This window comes from Dendrobates tinctorius, unplaced genomic scaffold (genome assembly GCF_039654945.1).
Source record: "Dendrobates tinctorius isolate UK_male_01 unplaced genomic scaffold, ASM3965494v1 ptg000294l, whole genome shotgun sequence".
Classification (NCBI taxonomy): domain Eukaryota; kingdom Metazoa; phylum Chordata; class Amphibia; order Anura; family Dendrobatidae; genus Dendrobates; species Dendrobates tinctorius.
The window spans coordinates 2,796,609-2,815,991 of NW_027361961.1; the positions used below are offsets into that span (position 1 = coordinate 2,796,609).

The 19,383-nt window shown below is 49.2% G+C and overlaps 1 protein-coding gene across 1 annotated transcript in view; it reads left to right on the forward strand.

The window, feature by feature from the left end:
* The window catches only part of LOC141073006 (uncharacterized), a 115,558-nt gene extending 100,028 nt beyond the window's left edge, over window positions 1-15,530 (forward strand). Inside the window, exon 15 of the mRNA XM_073560288.1 lies at window positions 14,613-15,530. Within this exon, the coding sequence (XP_073416389.1) occupies window positions 14,613-15,246 (634 nt within the window). The 3' untranslated portion in view covers window positions 15,247-15,530. The remainder of the gene's footprint in view (window positions 1-14,612) is intronic.
* Window positions 15,531-19,383: the final 3,853 nt, after the last annotated feature.

Sequence of the window (19,383 nt, forward strand, 5' to 3'; positions counted from 1 at the left end):
TCCGCTCCGTACACCTCGTACACACACGGCTCTGCTCCGTACACCTCGCATGCACACACACACGGCTCCGCTCCGTACACCTCGCACACACGGCTCCGCTCCGTACACCTCGTACACACACGGCTCCGCTCCGTACACCTCATACACACACGGCTCTGCTCCGTACACCTCGTACACACACGGCTTCGCTCCGTACACCTCGTACACACATGGCTCTGCTCCGTACACCTCGTACACACACGGCTCCGCTCAGTACACCTCGTACACACACGGCTCCGCTCCGTACACCTCGTACACACACGGCTCTGCTCAGTACACCTCGTACACACACGGCTCCGCTCCGTACACCTCGTACACACGCGGCTCCGCTCCGTACACCTCGTACACACATGGCTCCGCTCCGTACACCTCGTACACACACGGCTCTGCTCCGTACACCTCATACGCACACACACACGGTTCCGCTCCGTACACCTCGTACACACACGGCTCCACTCCGTACACCTCGTACACACACGGCTCCGCTCTGTACACCTCGTACACACACACGGCTCCGCTCCGTACACCTCGTACATACGGCTCTGCTCCGTACACCTCGTACACACACAGCTCCGCTCTGTACACCTCGTACACACACACGGCTCCGCTCCGTACACCTCGTACACACGGCTCTGCTCCGTACACCTCGTACACACACGGCTCCGCTCCGTACACCTCGTACACACACGGCTCCGCTCTGTACACCTCGTACACACACACGGCTCCGCTCCGTACACCTCGTACACACGGCTCTGCTCCGTACACCTCGTACACACACAGCTCCGCTCTGTACACCTCGTACACACACACGGCTCCGCTCCGTACACCTCGTACACACGGCTCTGCTCCGTACACCTCGTACACACACGGCTCTGCTCCGTACACCTCGTACACACGCGGCTCTGCTCCGTACACCTCGTACACACGCGGCTCCGCTCCGTACACCTCGTACACACACGGCTCCGCTCCGTACACCTCGTACACACACGGCTCTGCTCCGTACACCTCGTACACACACGGCTCCGCTCCGTACACCTCGTACACACATGGCTCCGCTCCGTACACCTCGTACACACGGCTCTGCTCCGTACACCTCGCACGCACACACACGGCTCAGCTCCGTACACCTCGCACACACGGCTCCGCTCCGTACACCTCGTACACACATGGCTCTGCTCCGTACACCTCATACACACACGGCTCTGCTCCGTACACCTCGTACACACACGGCTCTGCTCAGTACACCTCGTACACACACGGCTCTGCTCCGTACACCTCATACATACACGGCTCCGCTCCGTACACCTCATACATACACGGCTCCGTTCCATACACCTCGTACACACATGGCTCCGCTCCGTACACCTCGTACACACACTGCTCTGCTCCGTACACCTCGCACGCACACACACACGGCTCCGCTCCGTACACCTCGCACACACGGCTCTGCTCCGTACACCTCATACATACACGGCTCCGCTCCGTACACCTCATACATACACGGCTCCGTTCCGTACACCTCGTAAACACATGGCTCTGCTCCGTACACCTCATACATACACGGCTCCACTCCGTACACCTCGTACATACACGGCTCCGTTCCGTACACCTCGTACACACATGGCTCCGCTCCGTACACCTCGTACACACACGGCTCTGCTCCGTACACCTCGCACGCACACACACACGGCTCCGCTCCGTACACCTCGCACACACGGCTCCGCTCCGTACACCTCGTACACACACGGCTCCGCTCCGTACACCTCATACACACACGGCTCTGCTCCGTACACCTCGTACACACACGGCTTCGCTCCGTACACCTCGTACACACATGGCTCTGCTCCGTACACCTCGTACACCCACGGCTCCGCTCAGTACACCTCGTACACACACGGCTCCGCTCCGTACACCTCGTACACACGCGGCTCTGCTCAGTACACCTCGTACACACACGGCTCCGCTCCGTACACCTCGTACACACGCGGCTCCGCTCCGTACACCTCGTACACACATGGCTCCGCTCCGTACACCTCGTACACACACGGCTCTGCTCCGTACACCTCATACGCACACACACACGGCTCCGCTCCGTACACCTCGTACACACACGGCTCCACTCCGTACACCTCGTACACACACGGCTCCGCTCTGTACACCTCGTACACACACACGGCTCCGCTCCGTACACCTCGTACATACGGCTCTGCTCCGTACACCTCGTACACACACAGCTCCGCTCTGTACACCTCGTACACACACACGGCTCCGCTCCGTACACCTCGTACACACGGCTCTGCTCCGTACACCTCGTACACACACGGCTCTGCTCCGTACACCTCGTACACACGCGGCTCTGCTCCGTACACCTCGTACACACGCGGCTCCGCTCCGTACACCTCGTACACACACGGCTCCGCTCCGTACACCTCGTACACACACGGCTCCGCTCCGTACACCTCGTACACACACGGCTCCGCTCCGTACACCTCGTACACACACGGCTCTGCTCAGTACACCTCGTACACACACGGCTTCGCTCCGTACACCTCGTACACACATGGCTCTGCTCCGTACACCTCGTACACCCACGGCTCCGCTCAGTACACCTCGTACACACACGGCTCCGCTCCGTACACCTCGTACACACGCGGCTCTGCTCAGTACACCTCGTACACACACGGCTCCGCTCCGTACACCTCGTACACACGCGGCTCCGCTCCGTACACCTCGTACACACATGGCTCCGCTCCGTACACCTCGTACACACACGGCTCTGCTCCGTACACCTCATACGCACACACACACGGCTCCGCTCCGTACACCTCGTACACACACGGCTCCACTCCGTACACCTCGTACACACACGGCTCCGCTCTGTACACCTCGTACACACACACGGCTCCGCTCCGTACACCTCGTACATACGGCTCTGCTCCGTACACCTCGTACACACACAGCTCCGCTCTGTACACCTCGTACACACACACGGCTCCGCTCCGTACACCTCGTACACACGGCTCCGCTCCGTACACCTCGTACACACACGGCTTCGCTCTGTACACCTCGTACACACACGGCTCCGCTCCGTACACCTCGTACACACACGGCTCCGCTCCGTACACCTCGTACACACGGCTCTGCTCCGTACACCTCGTACACACACAGCTCCGCTCTGTACACCTCGTACACACACACGGCTCCGCTCCGTACACCTCGTACACACGGCTCTGCTCCGTACACCTCGTACACACACGGCTCTGCTCCGTACACCTCGTACACACGCGGCTCCGCTCCGTACACCTCGTACACACGCGGCTCCGCTCCGTACACCTCGTACACACACGGCTCCGCTCCGTACACCTCGTACACACACGGCTCCGCTCCGTACACCTCGTACACACACGGCTCCGCTCCGTACACCTCGTACACACGCGGCTCTTCTCCGTACACCTCGTACACACACGGCTCCGCTCCGTACACCTCGTACACACGCGGCTCCGCTCCGTACACCTCGTACACACATGGCTCTTCTCCGTACACCTCGTACACACACGGCTCCGCTCCGTACACCTCGTACACACACGGCTCCGCTCTGTACACCTCGTACACACACACGGCTCCGCTCCGTACACCTCGTACACACGGCTCTGCTCCGTACACCTCGTACACACACAGCTCCGCTCTGTACACCTCGTACACACACACGGCTCCGCTCCGTACACCTCGTACACACGGCTCTGCTCCGTACACCTCGTACACACACGGCTCTGCTCCGTACACCTCGTACACACGCGGCTCTGCTCCGTACACCTCGTACACACGCGGCTCCGCTCCGTACACCTCGTACACACACGGCTCCGCTCCGTACACCTCGTACACACACGGCTCTGCTCCGTACACCTCGTACACACACGGCTCCGCTCCGTACACCTCGTACACACATGGCTCCGCTCCGTACACCTCGTACACACGGCTCTGCTCCGTACACCTCGCACGCACACACACGGCTCAGCTCCATACACCTCGCACACACGGCTCCGCTCCGTACACCTCGTACACACATGGCTCTGCTCCGTACACCTCATACACACACGGCTCTGCTCCGTACACCTCGTACACACACGGCTCTGCTCAGTACACCTCGTACACACACGGCTCTGCTCCGTACACCTCATACATACACGGCTCCGCTCCGTACACCTCATACATACACGGCTCCGTTCCATACACCTCGTACACACATGGCTCCGCTCCGTACACCTCGTACACACACTGCTCTGCTCCGTACACCTCGCACGCACACACACACGGCTCCGCTCCGTACACCTCGCACACACGGCTCTGCTCCGTACACCTCATACATACACGGCTCCGCTCCGTACACCTCATACATACACGGCTCCGTTCCGTACACCTCGTAAACACATGGCTCTGCTCCGTACACCTCATACATACACGGCTCCACTCCGTACACCTCGTACATACACGGCTCCGTTCCGTACACCTCGTACACACATGGCTCCGCTCCGTACACCTCGTACACACACGGCTCTGCTCCGTACACCTCGCACGCACACACACACGGCTCCGCTCCGTACACCTCGCACACACGGCTCCGCTCCGTACACCTCGTACACACACGGCTCCGCTCCGTACACCTCATACACACACGGCTCTGCTCCGTACACCTCGTACACACACGGCTTCGCTCCGTACACCTCGTACACACATGGCTCTGCTCCGTACACCTCGTACACCCACGGCTCCGCTCAGTACACCTCGTACACACACGGCTCCGCTCCGTACACCTCGTACACACGCGGCTCCGCTCAGTACACCTCGTACACACGCGGCTCCGCTCCGTACACCTCGTACACACGCGGCTCCGCTCCGTACACCTCGTACACACATGGCTCCGCTCCGTACACCTCGTACACACACGGCTCTGCTCCGTACACCTCATACGCACACACACACGGCTCCGCTCCGTACACCTCGTACACACACGGCTCCACTCCGTACACCTCGTACACACTTGGCTCCGCTCTGTACACCTCGTACACACACACGGCTCCGCTCCGTACACCTCGTACATACGGCTCTGCTCCGTACACCTCGTACACACACAGCTCCGCTCTGTACACCTCGTACACACACACGGCTCCGCTCCGTACACCTCGTACACACGGCTCTGCTCCGTACACCTCGTACACACACGGCTCTGCTCCGTACACCTCGTACACACGCGGCTCTGCTCCGTACACCTCGTACACACGCGGCTCCGCTCCGTACACCTCGTACACACACGGCTCTGCTCCGTACACCTCGTACACACGCGGCTCTGCTCCGTACACCTCGTACACACGCGGCTCTGCTCCGTACACCTCGTACACACACGGCTCCGCTCCGTACACCTCGTACACACACGGCTCTGCTCAGTACACCTCGTACACACACGGCTTCGCTCCGTACACCTCGTACACACATGGCTCTGCTCCGTACACCTCGTACACCCACGGCTCCGCTCAGTACACCTCGTACACACACGGCTCCGCTCCGTACACCTCGTACACACGCGGCTCTGCTCAGTACACCTCGTACACACACGGCTCCGCTCCGTACACCTCGTACACACGCGGCTCCGCTCCGTACACCTCGTACACACATGGCTCCGCTCCGTACACCTCGTACACACACGGCTCTGCTCCGTACACCTCATACGCACACACACACGGCTCCGCTCTGTACACCTCGTACACACACGGCTCCACTCCGTACACCTCGTACACACACGGCTCCGCTCTGTACACCTCGTACACACACACGGCTCCGCTCCGTACACCTCGTACATACGGCTCTGCTCCGTACACCTCGTACACACACAGCTCCGCTCTGTACACCTCGTACACACACACGGCTCCGCTCCGTACACCTCGTACACACGGCTCCGCTCCGTACACCTCGTACACACACGGCTTCGCTCTGTACACCTCGTACACACACGGCTCCGCTCCGTACACCTCGTACACACACGGCTCCGCTCCGTACACCTCGTACACACGGCTCTGCTCCGTACACCTCGTACACACACAGCTCCGCTCTGTACACCTCGTACACACACACGGCTCCGCTCCGTACACCTCGTACACACGGCTCTGCTCCGTACACCTCGTACACACACGGCTCTGCTCCGTACACCTCGTACACACGCGGCTCCGCTCCGTACACCTCGTACACACGCGGCTCCGCTCCGTACACCTCGTACACACACGGCTCCGCTCCGTACACCTCGTACACACACGGCTCCGCTCCGTACACCTCGTACACACACGGCTCCGCTCCGTACACCTCGTACACACGCGGCTCTGCTCCGTACACCTCGTACACACGCGGCTCCGCTCCGTACACCTCGTACACACACGGCTCCGCTCCGTACACCTCGTACACACACGGCTCCGCTCCGTACACCTCGTACACACATGGCTCCGCTCCGTACACCTCGTACACACACGGCTCTGCTCCGTACACCTCGCACGCACACACACACGGCTCCGCTCCGTACACCTCGCACACACGGCTCCGCTCCGTACACGTCGTACACACACGGCTCCGCTCCGTACTCCTCGCACACACACGGCTCTGCTACATCCACCCTGTAAACCCCTCCTGACCCCACACATAAACTTCCCCTCATCCAGCACCATGACAACCAGCACAGCAGAGTCCTGCATACACTGAGACCCCTGATCATGTGACCCCTGACTCCTCCCCTCCTGTGACCTCATCACAGGTCCTGTGCGCACAGAGCAGCCATATATGTGGAGTGCGGCTCTGCGGGTGGAGGCTCCACACCAGGACTGTAGCAGGTAAAGACCCCAATATCCACAGGTGTCCCTTCTAATTGGGGGAAACTATCCCCTCTAATAATCCTCGGACAGTTCTGACAAACACGGGAAAGTGCCCCTTTATGGAGGGGACAGAAAGTCTGTTTAGTCACTTTAGCTCCATAGTATCAGCTCTAATCCAATGGTGAGAGAGCGATTTACCCCGAAGAGTCACAGATTGTGGGGTTGTTATGTAATGTTATATTCAGGGGTTTTTTTGTGTTGTCTCCTTATAAGAATCACAATGGTTTTGTTCCTTTTCTGCTGATAGATACAAACGACCCAAATATGAAAGACGGGAACCAAGGAAACATGGATTACTCTCATAGTACGGGGCCCCCAGACACAGCATGGTTTTCATGTAACATATGGAAGCCTATGGGAAAATGGCCCCAAAAGCCTCTTATCCAGAGATAAAATCTCTGTACATGGAGACATTGGCCTCAGATATCTCCTGTCTTGTTATTCTTTTCTAAAAGCCTCAAACTTTTGTGTGTGACTCAGACCTGAGATCTAACGTGATAGAAGATTACAGTGCGGGGAAGACGGGAAACCTTCATATAGACGGCCGGTGGGGATGGAGTCAGTGACGGACTCTGGACAAATATGTTTCTAGAGCCGTAGTAGGAGATGAAGATGTCGTCCTCACCATGAAGTAGTTATTTCTCCTGTCCCGTGTAATGAATGTCTCCTGCAGTATTGCTAATACCGATTCCAGTGTCGGGAAATGAGACGAGAATTAGCGTTATGGAAGATGAGTCTATGAGGAACGTATTCAGCTGCCGACTCCGAGGAGGAAACTGCTTGTTGTCTGTGGCCTAAATATATAGGTTTTATTAGTAGATGTGAAGAAGGAAACTAAATACTGTAAAATAATAAATCTCCTGATATGTTTCCCTTATTACCTCCAGTAATTGTATTATTACACAGGATTTTTATGATGTTACATCGGCTCATCTTCTCATTCAGGTCTCTACAATATCGGATCCTCTCAGTGAAGATCTTCTGTATAACAGAATTTTCCTGATTTACCCATCAAAGATGGATATGGACAGAGACAAGATGGCGGAGAGGATATTACACCTCACCCTAGAGATCCTCTTCCGGCTTACTGGAGAGGTGAGAGATTCTGATGACGTCACATTACATCATTCTTATCTATGGGAATAACAGATGGACAGAACTGGAGAGGTGAGGACTCTGGAGATGTCTGTAGTGAGATTTATTAATGTGTCTCTCCATAACCAGGATTACACAGTAGTGAAGAAGACCTCTAGTGAGCGCTGTCAGGACCCTGTGTCTGAGAGATGGGGAAGACCCCTGAGCCCAATCACAGGTCCTCCACCTCACCCCCTGATACATGAGGACATCAATGACCAGAAGATTCTAGAACTCACCTACAAGATGATTGAGCTGCTGACTGGAGAGGTGACACTGCTGGGAATGCTGGGACATTATACAGTAAGGCTATGAAGGGATCGGGGGATGACGGTATCATTGTATGTGTCAGGTTCCTATAAGGAGTCAGGATGTCGCCGTCTATTTCTCCATGGAGGAGTGGGAGTATTTAGAAGGACACAAAGATCTGTACAAGGACGTCATGATGGAGGTTCCCCAGCCCCTCACATCACCAGGTAATAGACAGGACTAAATACACACGGCCTATAATTATCTGTATGTGAAGAATGAATTCAGTCCCTGTATATGTTTTTTTTCAGATCTATCCAGTAAGAGGACAACACCAGAGAGATGTCCCCGTCCTCTTCTTCCACAGGACTGTAAACAAGAAGATCCCAATGTTCCTCAGGATCATCAGGTAGATGGAGAGAAGGTATCATGAGATCTCCCCTATGATGTGTAGACGGCTGTGAAGGTCTTGTGCTCAGTCTTGTTTTATCCACCAGGATTATATGTTTTGGAAAAGGAAAGGATATGTTTCCAGCATACCAACCAGTTAAAATGAAAAAAGTTTATTTAGACATGATTAAAAATAAAACAATAAAAACAACCTGACTAAGGATGTGTGCACACGTTGCGGATTCTGCTACGGATCCGGAGCGGTTTTGGCCCTGCCGATCCGCAGCAGATTCTGCTGCATTGTACAGTAGCATTGTAATCAATGCAAAACAAAAAACGCAGTGCACATGCTGCGGATTTTTCCGTGCGGATTTGCTTCGGTTTTAAATCCGAAGCATGTCACTTCTTTGTGCGGAATCCGCGGTGGTTTGACATCTGCTCCATGATCAGGTGTCAAAGCGCAGGGGAAAACCGAAGGCTAATCCGCAGGTAAAACGCAGGTCTTTTGACCTGCGGATTTAGCCAAATCCACGCGGAAAAATCCGCAACGTGTGCACTTACCCTAAGGGCGCACATTTGCGCAACAAAACCGCGTCAGGTTGTTTTTATTGTTTTATTTTTCATGTCCAAATAAACTTTTTTCATTTTAACTGGTCAGTGTGCCGGAAACATATCCTTTTCTCTTGCTAGATTTGCTGAATTCACCAACAGAATCTGCACCCACCAGACACATGCCAGCAAACTGTACAACCAAAAAGAAATTCCACATGGCCAAGTGGAAGAAACCTCTAGATCACAAATATGAAAACCAAAAAACAACTCGAAAAATCAAGGATAGAAAATACATCAAGTGATACTATAAGATAGTATAATGACTCAGGGGTTAAATATCCCAAGGTCCATATCATACACCATAAGATAATTTAAAGAATAATCCTTGCTACAATATAAAGGCTCAATAAAGAAATATGAAAAAGTGCTATATAGAAATTTTATTGATAATAATACACTTAATTTGTGACAACATGCATAGCATAGAATCAAAAGAGCAAAGAGCGGCAGTTAAAATGAGTGCAAGGTGTCATAATATGTCATAAGGGGAAATGCAACATACTTCACAAGATATATGAATCCATTCAGTTGGCGCCTAAGGCATTATAGTGAGCGGGCGCATCAGACATGAAGCGTGCCGATTCGCTGAGGGTCTCCATCATTCACTACAAATACCCACGCCTCGTTTAAATTGTCGAAGCTACAGGCGAAACGCGCGTCGACGCTCCTTGTGTCCCACACACGCTCTCTGCACTCAGATTCAGCTGCACCATGACTGAAGGTAAATATCCTTAAACTATGCCGGCTCCTTATTTGCCATCGTTCATCGACAGATGATATCATGGCCACTTTACCTTGTTGCGGTATATTACCTAGGCCAATATCTGTTTTTCAGGACTAGATGGGGTAATTCCCTCTACTTCTTTTTTGAGCAGCTAGACTTGTGCAATTATGTTCTGTGTGGGACATCCATTTCTCTGTCTGGTGTCTATATTTGCAACTACTTATCATTTTGTGGGGAATGAACATACCTTTTTTGTATCTTATATCCACATCCAACTGCGCTATATTTATATGAATAAACTATTAAAGTATATGTTCATGGATTATAGCACTAACTGAATGGATTCATATATCTTGTGAAGTATGTTGCATTTCCCCTTATGACATATTATGACACCTTGCACTCATTTTAACTGCCGCTCTTTGCTCTTTTGATTCTGTGCTATGCATGTTGTCACAAATTAAGTGTATTATTATCAATAAAATTTCTATATAGCACTTTTTGATATTTCTTTATTGAGCCTTTATATTGTATCAAGGATTATTCTTTAAATTATCTTATGGTGTATGATATGGACCTTGGGATATTTAACCCTTGAGTCATTATACTATCTTATAGTATTACTTGATGTATTTTCTATCCTTGCTTTTTCGAGCTGTTTTTTGGTTTTCACATGCCAGCAAGCTCGCTTGGATTCCAGCTGGATACTACCCATGTGGAGAATCTCTGTCCCTCCTCTCTGCCTATTATATGTTTTATACCTGTGTAATGAGAACGGTGGAGATGGCAGGATTAGAGCTGATCATAGATGTGATTTCTCCATCTGTCTGTGACTTTTGCAGTATTTGTTTCGTTTCAGGGTGAAGATCTGACCCATATTAATACTACAGAGACATATGTGAGGGGTGATGAGCGGTGTAAAGAGGAGATTCCTACAGATAACCGCCCAGGTGAGTAGTAATCACTAAATGCAGATTAGTCACAGATTCTTCTCAGTCATCGGCTGTGGCTGCTTTAGCGATGGTGTAGTCCGGCCGTATCACAATCGTGTGATCACCATTTTGTCTCTAGACCACAACATTCTGCTCCACTAAAAACTGTTCAAATGACTTTGGGCATTAAAAGCCCTTTTCTGTACAATGTATAGCCTGGAGGATCCACCTACCCCCTGAGATTAGGAGACACTGACCATTACCTGCCCAGATCTGTAAACTACAAAGCCAAATGATGGCATACGTAGAATGTGCTGACAAGTTAAAAAATCACTTGAAAAGTATTATGATGGGTCTGTAAGAGAAAGTGGAGGGTAATGATGCTGTTGGCTTCCTAGATCCCTGATATCTTATTGGATGAATCTCCCTTCTGTGCTGCTGAATGTGCTCATATGGTCCCTACAAGACCAGGTCCAGTCTTTCTGGCCAAACTTCACTTTTATGATTGACAACATTAAATGTGCAGTGAGGCCAAGTGTGAATTTCTGTACAGTAACAACAGAGTTTCCCTTTATCCCGACTTTTCAATTTCTTTTAAAACCGACTAAGTTCTAGAAGGATTGTGATAAACTACATAAAACACATTCCACCTGTCCCATGATATATCTGTAAGCTGTGTGTGGCTGATGGCTGTAATATACATTTATTCACACCTGCAGGAGATGTGTTGGCATGGCTCGAGCCCCGGTTTCATGGATTCACTACACGTCATAAATTACATTATATTTTCGATCCTAAGAGATTCCGATTACTGCACAATCTCTCCTGAAATGGGGGCGCTAATACTTTCTCTGCTCTTATCTTTGACTATCTAATATTTCTTCTTGAAACTCATCTGACAGAAAATATTGGCTCTTACGATGGTTTAGATTGCCAAGAATCAACAAGCCCCATAGTGTAGTCACTCCAGAGAGATTTCACGACTACTCATTTTTTACTGATGAAGACTGTTGAATTTGATCATTTCTTTAGATGTCTTTTTGTCTATACTCAGTTTTTGACTACAATAGTTAGTGTCCAAAATACTCTGATAACCAGTTCCTGCAGCCAGTTTTGTGTTCCTAATCTGGGCCCATTTTTCAAATCTGACTTGTGTCACTTTTATTTGGTGATAATTATAGAATTCTTCACAAAATATAATCCCCAATTTTTTCACTGTCACAAAGTGGAATAGCAAACAGATGAACCTCACAAATTATTTTACAACTTCTCTTGTATCCGACAATACCCTATATACAGTTGTACATTACTGTCTGGGCACATTTCAGGGTTGAGAAAGGAAGGAGCGCCATTTAGCTATTAGAATCCAGAACTTACTGGAATAGTTTGCAGTCAAAATGTTTCGGGAGCAGTGTTTTTGACCACCTGCAGCTCAAAAGATGGCCACCAGAGACAGGCTTGGCTCTATCTACTCCATTTTCCTGATCCCAGGGATTGTCTTGCTCACCACCCAATTAACACCTCTACATCTACATGGATCTGGACTTACATAGAGACTCCCCCCCCAGGCTTGAGCCATAGTGTTGCCTGTGGTTCGGTGGTGTAAAATAGGAAGAACAATAGTTAGGAATCCGGGTAAGAACCAGTAAGACAGAGAAAATACAACATCAGAAGGCAAAATAGTAGTCAGCAAATAGGCCGGGATCACAACAGGAAACAAATACACAAGCCGAGAGCTGAGCATAAAGAACTGAACCAGAGGAGAACAAGGCTGTATCGGGCAGCTTCCTTCAATATGATTTGAGCTTTCGTAGAATATGGTGCTATCCAATTGGCTGAATCAGGGAGCAGATTACTTCAGCTGGACAGCACATACACCCATACTGCCAGACTGGATTGCACCCTAATCTTAGTGGCTGGATCGAGCCTACTTCGTCCAGAGCTTCTGGTTTCAATGTTTACTCCATTACCAGCCCCGCCTACCATGTGAATAACATGCAAAACACAAGCCGCGGAGACACCATCACGTTTCTCAACGCAAGCAATGACTAGCCAGGTCTTTCCCCGGGAAGGAACAACCACGGGAAGGGCAGTCTCCAATGAAGGAAACCACCTATGCCAAAACATGGTATCCATCCACAGACAGCTGTTTCGGGGTATTGCCCCTCATCAGTGTGGAGTAGGAAACTGGCCAGTAGGAGCAATGCCTAGTAGAAGACTGTGAAAAATGAGGATGAATGAACTCATGGAGATCAACATCCAACACTGCGGAGACACCATCACGTGTTTCTCAACGCAGTGATTCTAGAGCAATGCTCCCATCCCTTATGGGAAATATGCAAAAACATGCAAAACAGAAGCCGCGGAGACACCATCACATGTTTCTCAACGCAAGCAATGACAAGCCAGGTCTTTCTCCGTGGCTTGTGTTTTGTATGTTTTTACATATTTCCCATAAGGGATGGGGGCATTGCTCCAGAATCACTGTGTTGAGAAACACGTTGAGATTAATAGATTAAATCCACAGGCACTTTCCAGAAATTAGCAAGAAGAGGATGTGGGAGAAAAAAAATTTCAAATATGCCATTTTATTACCCAACACAAAGTGCCCAGATTGTGCTCCAGGAGACGCACACAAATTAAGTGGGTTCTTCTCCCTATAGTAATGCCAAATACATGGATGCTAAATGTGGTTTGGGCTCACTGTGAAAGGCTCAGAAGTGAGAGGGATATTTGGCTTTGGGAGAGTGGTTATTGGTGGATTGGTTAATGGAAGCCATGTTACTTTTCAGAAGCCTTTGAACAACTAATAAGGTGGAAACCCCTGTTTTCCCACTAACAGATGATTGCCCTGAGTGCGGACTTTGTTTTTTTGTGAGATGAATAGAAGTTTTTATTGGTATTATGTTCATCAACATAATGTTTCTTTGTGGCTTTTTGTTTCATATTTGGGAGGCAGAATGAGTAAACAGTTGAACACCACGCTCTACTGGTTCATCCTATGAGAGTTTCTATTATACTGTGAACTGCCATTGTCTTGGTGAAGAATTCAATATTTTAACTTGCCATTTTTACAGACAGTTTAAGTAGAAATGTTAAATAACATTCAAAGACTATTCAAAAATAATAATTGGTTTATATCTTGGCAGATGACTGTACAAAGAGATCAGAGGAACAGCTGACATCTTCAATTTTTGAATTGGATAATTTTGAGATCCCACTGGATACAATTGAAGTTAATGCCATTACTCCAGATATACCATCATCCCTTCACAGCAAAGATCTCTCATCTGATTCTTTGAAACTGGTGCTGTGTTCTGATTCATTAGCAACAACTAAGGAAAATCAGAGTCACAAAATAAGCATTAAAAACAGAAATACTCCTAAATCAAAGAAGCCATTTTCATGTTCAGAATATGGAAACAATTTTCCCATCAAAAAGTCTTTTCTTAAACATGCAAATATTCACACAGTGGACAAAATATGTTCTTGTTCCAAGTGTGTTAAATGTTTTAAGCTCAAATCACATCTTGTTAGACACAAAAGAAGTCCCACAGAGGAGAAGCCTTTTTCCTGTTCAGAATGTGGGAAAGGTTTTAAACAGAAATGGAATCTTGATACACACCAAAGAACCCATACAGGGGAGAAACCTTTTTCATGTTCAGAATGTGGGAAATGTTTTAACGAGAAATCATCTTTGGTTAAGCACCAGAGAACCCACACAGGCGAGAAGCCTTTTTTCTGTTCAGAATGTGGGAAATGTTTTAATCAGAAATCGGCTTTGGTTATGCACCAGAGAACCCACTCAGTGGAGAAACCTTTTTCCTGTCCAGAATGTGGGAAATATTTTAGCCACAAATCCGCTTTGGTTATACACCAAAGAACTCACACAGGGGAGAAGCCTTTTTCATGTTCGGAATGTGGGAAATGTTTTAATCAGAAATCGGCTTTGGTTATGCACCAAAGAACCCACTCAGTGGAGAAACCTTTTTCCTGTCCAGAATGTGGGAAATATTTTAGCCAGAAATCCGCTTTGGTTATACACCAAAGAACTCACACAGGGGAGAAGCCTTTTTCATGTTCGGAATGTGGGAAATGTTTTAATCAGAAATCTTCTTTGGTTATGCACCAGAGAACCCACTCAGTGGAGAAACCTTTTTCCTGTCCAGAATGTGGGAAATATTTTAGCCAGAAATCCGCTTTGGTTATACACCAAAGAACTCACACAGGGGAGAAGCCTTTTTCATGTTCGTAATGTGGGAAATGTTTTGTAAGGAAATCATATCTTCTTAGTCACCAAAGAATTCACACAGGGGAGAAGCCTTTTCATGTTCATAATGTTGGAAATGTTTTACACTAAAATCAACTCTTTAACATCAGAAAAGTCACAAAGGGGGTGAAGCCTTTTTCATGCTCAGAATGTTGGAAATGTTTCAACCAAAAAATGTATTTCTTTAAGGGGTTGTTTATTACTAGGACAACCCCTTGTCATTCCTTATGTTTGGCCTATTTCAAATAAAAATGTTCAGACTCCCTTTCCATGCCAGTGTCGTTCCAGTTGTCTTGGCACTCCCGTTCCCGGAGCTATTGTGAGCTTGTTACAAAATCAGCACTAGCTTCACTGTTCTTGCCTTCGGATATATTGAACATCAAGAGGAAGCTAAGGCCACCGCTGCTCTCTGACTAAGGCCGGAGTCACACTGGCGAGGAATACGGGCGCGTGAGAGGCGCAAAAAGCACGCATTACACACGGACAAATGATTTTCAATGGGGTCACTCGCACCAGGCGTATATTTCTCATCCGTATCCTATGCTCCGTGCCAATCGCAGCATGCTGCGATTGTCAGCGTACTACGCCCGTAGTACGCCAACGCAAGTCAATGGGTGCGCAAAAAATACGATTACACACGGAACACACGTGTGACCTGCGAGCAATACGCAGGTCTTTTGGCTGGTGACAGGAAATGGGCCAATCCATCATCAGGAAGCCTAGACATGCAAATGAGCTCAAAAAGCGCTCCAGACATCCAGGAAGTACGCCTCCACGGAGTACAGCAGCAGCATGGCGTCCACATATATTAATGTTGAGATGCTCATTGTGCTGGTGCAGGAGCGTCCCGAAATATGGGACCCACGCGATGCAAATTATGCGAACCGGACAAGAAAGGAGGCGTCATGGAGGCGCATCTGTCGCCAGATGTACCATGACTTTGGTGACAGACCACGTGATGAGCAGCATAAAATTCGTAAGTGCAACCATAAAAACATCATTAACCATAGCGCGCGCTTAAAAATGATTCTACAATCAGCACCTCCCCTTCCTGGGCATGTAATTTTCTTTGCCTCATGAGGCCGTTACATTTGGATGTGACACGTGGCTTCACACAGCCATAATTAGGGGTTAGGCCACAAGCTCCTCATCCTCCTAGCCAATAAAATTAGTTTCAGTGTAGCTAATGAGACCCTGTGTATCGGCCCAATTACATATGCCACCATGGGTAGAAAGCACACCCCAGAAGGCCCCATGCCTAGACTACTGTTAGAAAATGTGACCTCTCAAATATGTGATTTTGACAATCTTTCCTGTCACATTGCAGTGGAAGATGTGATGAAACGCTGGCGAAGCATCCGGGACCAGTTACGCCGGGAACGCCAGCAGCGGTCCAGGAGTGGGGATGCTGGGCATGTCAAAAGAAAATATATATACTATGACCGGCTGAACTTCCTCGCCCCAATTCTGGATCTGAGACCGTAAGTACATACCTCACACCACATTACACAAATACATTACACAAATACTTTACAGGGACAAAAATATTGATGTATTTTTGCCTCTGTTCTATTTCATAACAGAACTCAATCCAACCTTACGGATCGAGGAACGGCCTCAGAGGCAGAGCCCATTATAGATCCCGTAGGGGATGAGGTGGCTGGCCCATCTTCTCCCCCTACAAGAAGGATGGCTGAAGATGAGGCATCACAAGACCACACAATGGCTGCCCTACACACCACACCACCAGGACGGTCTGCTGCTGCCACCTCACCCATCCTGGAAGAGCCGGGCAACTTGAGCAGCAGCCCAACTGCCCAGATCAGGTCCTCCCCACAGGATGCTCTAGCATCACGGCGAACAAGAAGAAGGCGCCAGGTCACTCTTAGAGAGCAGGACCAATGTGGACACAGGGGTGCTAAATTATTTGTCCAGAGTAACTACAGATGATGGTGAGGAGGCCTATGCACGTAGCCTCACCCTTTATCTCCGTGCCCTTACCCGTGAGGTCAGGCTCTGCATTAGGGGATGTATTCAGATCCTGCTTGATTCAAGCACCCCCCCAATACCCCATATGAGGTTTTTGAATTTCTGGAGAGGTGGCAGCTCTCACCACGAAATTTAATGCGCATGAGACCATCTACACAGATGCTTGCTCAAGCAGGGTCCGAACAGCCCCTAATACGTGGGCCAACACCTCAACCCCTTCCTCCCCCTACCCAACCGTCTATCCCGCAGCACCAAATGTCTTCCTCAAGCCAACCCCACCAATATGGCCACTTGTACCCACCCAGTGTTGGAGGCTGGTCCCAACCTGGTTGGGGACGATCTGGCTATCTTGGTGGGTATGAGCCACGGGCCTACCAGAGCCAACAAGAAGCCCCTCACCATCATCAGTACTCTAGCCAGTATCCCCAACAGTCCCAGGAGGCTGGACAATTCCAGCATCATGGGCAACAGTATGGCCCCACACAGGGCGATGTTGGCCACAATGTCCAGCAGCACCCACAGGCTGTTCTTCCACGTTCCCCTTCCCCAACATATGAGGATTTATGATTCTGATGGTTGGAGATGTCCAGTCAGATGTAACTGGTGCTCCTAATCTAAATGTAAAAACAGGTGTTCTCCTTCACCAACATTTATAACATAATTTAACATTCACATTTTTAAACAATGTTTTCCAAACATATGAAACAATCCATCATGACAGGCAACGCTACCTCACGCCTTTCAGACAGATATTACATGTGTGTAGAAAAGAGAATCTTTAAATGCGCTATGCTGTAAAATGAAAGGATGAAAATACACTACTCACTTGCTAACGCATAGGAAAGGTGTGCTCGCCTTAGTTAAGTAGTCACCTTTTTTGTTAGCAATCTCTAGTACAAAATTTCTAGGCGACAAGCATTCAGAATAACCCGCTTTCTCTATGTCTTAACAAGTGAGTTTTGTATTTTCATCCTTTCCGGTATAGCATGCTTAAATATTGTCTGGTCTACAGACAGGTAATATCTGTGTGAAAGCTGTGAGGTAGCCTTGCCTGTCATGGTGGAATCTTTCTATGTTTGGCTAACATTATGAGGAAATGTGAGTGTTATCTCGTTGCCTTTATTTTGGTGATGGAGCTCACCTTTTGTTGGCAAATCTAGGTTAACCTAGTCATGCAGCAATGTTTTTTTTGCCTAATGTTTGTGGCTGTTTTGTTCTGTAATGTTCATTTTACAACAAGTTAAAGAAGGCACAAAGGGTCATTTTGGCCATTGCCAAATTTGTCTTATGGCAAAATTATGTTTGCCTTTAAGCGAAAAAAAAAAAAAAAAAGGCAAAACTAAATATTTGTCTACTCTACTTAACGTCTCTGTGTGATTTTTCACAATCCCTCACAACATACTAACAGACACCAACCAATGCAATGAAACACTCATAGAATCATAAAGGCTTGAGTAATATATATTTTGACACACTTAAAGCAAAAAATTAAAACATAGACACAGCATGCTCTTGCCAAGAAGTTGCCTCCTCAGGTGAGATAAAGTAATTAGTGAAAATATCACGCACTTTGAGGCCAGAGAGCGGTCTACGTTGAGGGTTCATAGGTGGTCTCGCCCTGCGCACATTGTCCGGCCTACGCACAACACCATCAGAGGAGGAGCAATCATGTATCCTGGTGAAGTTATGCAGAACAACACAGGCTTTCACAACTTCATTCACATTTTGCTCACTCAACTGAATGGCAGACTGGAGTACTCGCCATTTGGCACAAAGAATCCCAAAGGAACACTCCACCAGTCGCCTAGCACGTGATAGGCGCAAGTTAAAAATTCTGCGCCTGTGGTCAAGGTTGCGTCGGGGATATGGCCTCATGACATTGCGCGATAACTGAAAGACCTCATCTGCCACAAGGACATAAGGGACTGATTGGTCGGGGGAGCCTGGTAGCTGGTGTGATGGTGGTAGATCCAACTGGTTGGTGCGTAGCCGCCGAGCCATTATGGAAGTATTGAAGACTCTAGAGTCTCCCGTCCTTCCATAGGCCCCAATGTCAACAATTATAAACTTGTATTGAGGGTCTACCAGAGCCAACAGTACAACAGAAAAGTATTGTTTATAATTGAAGAATTG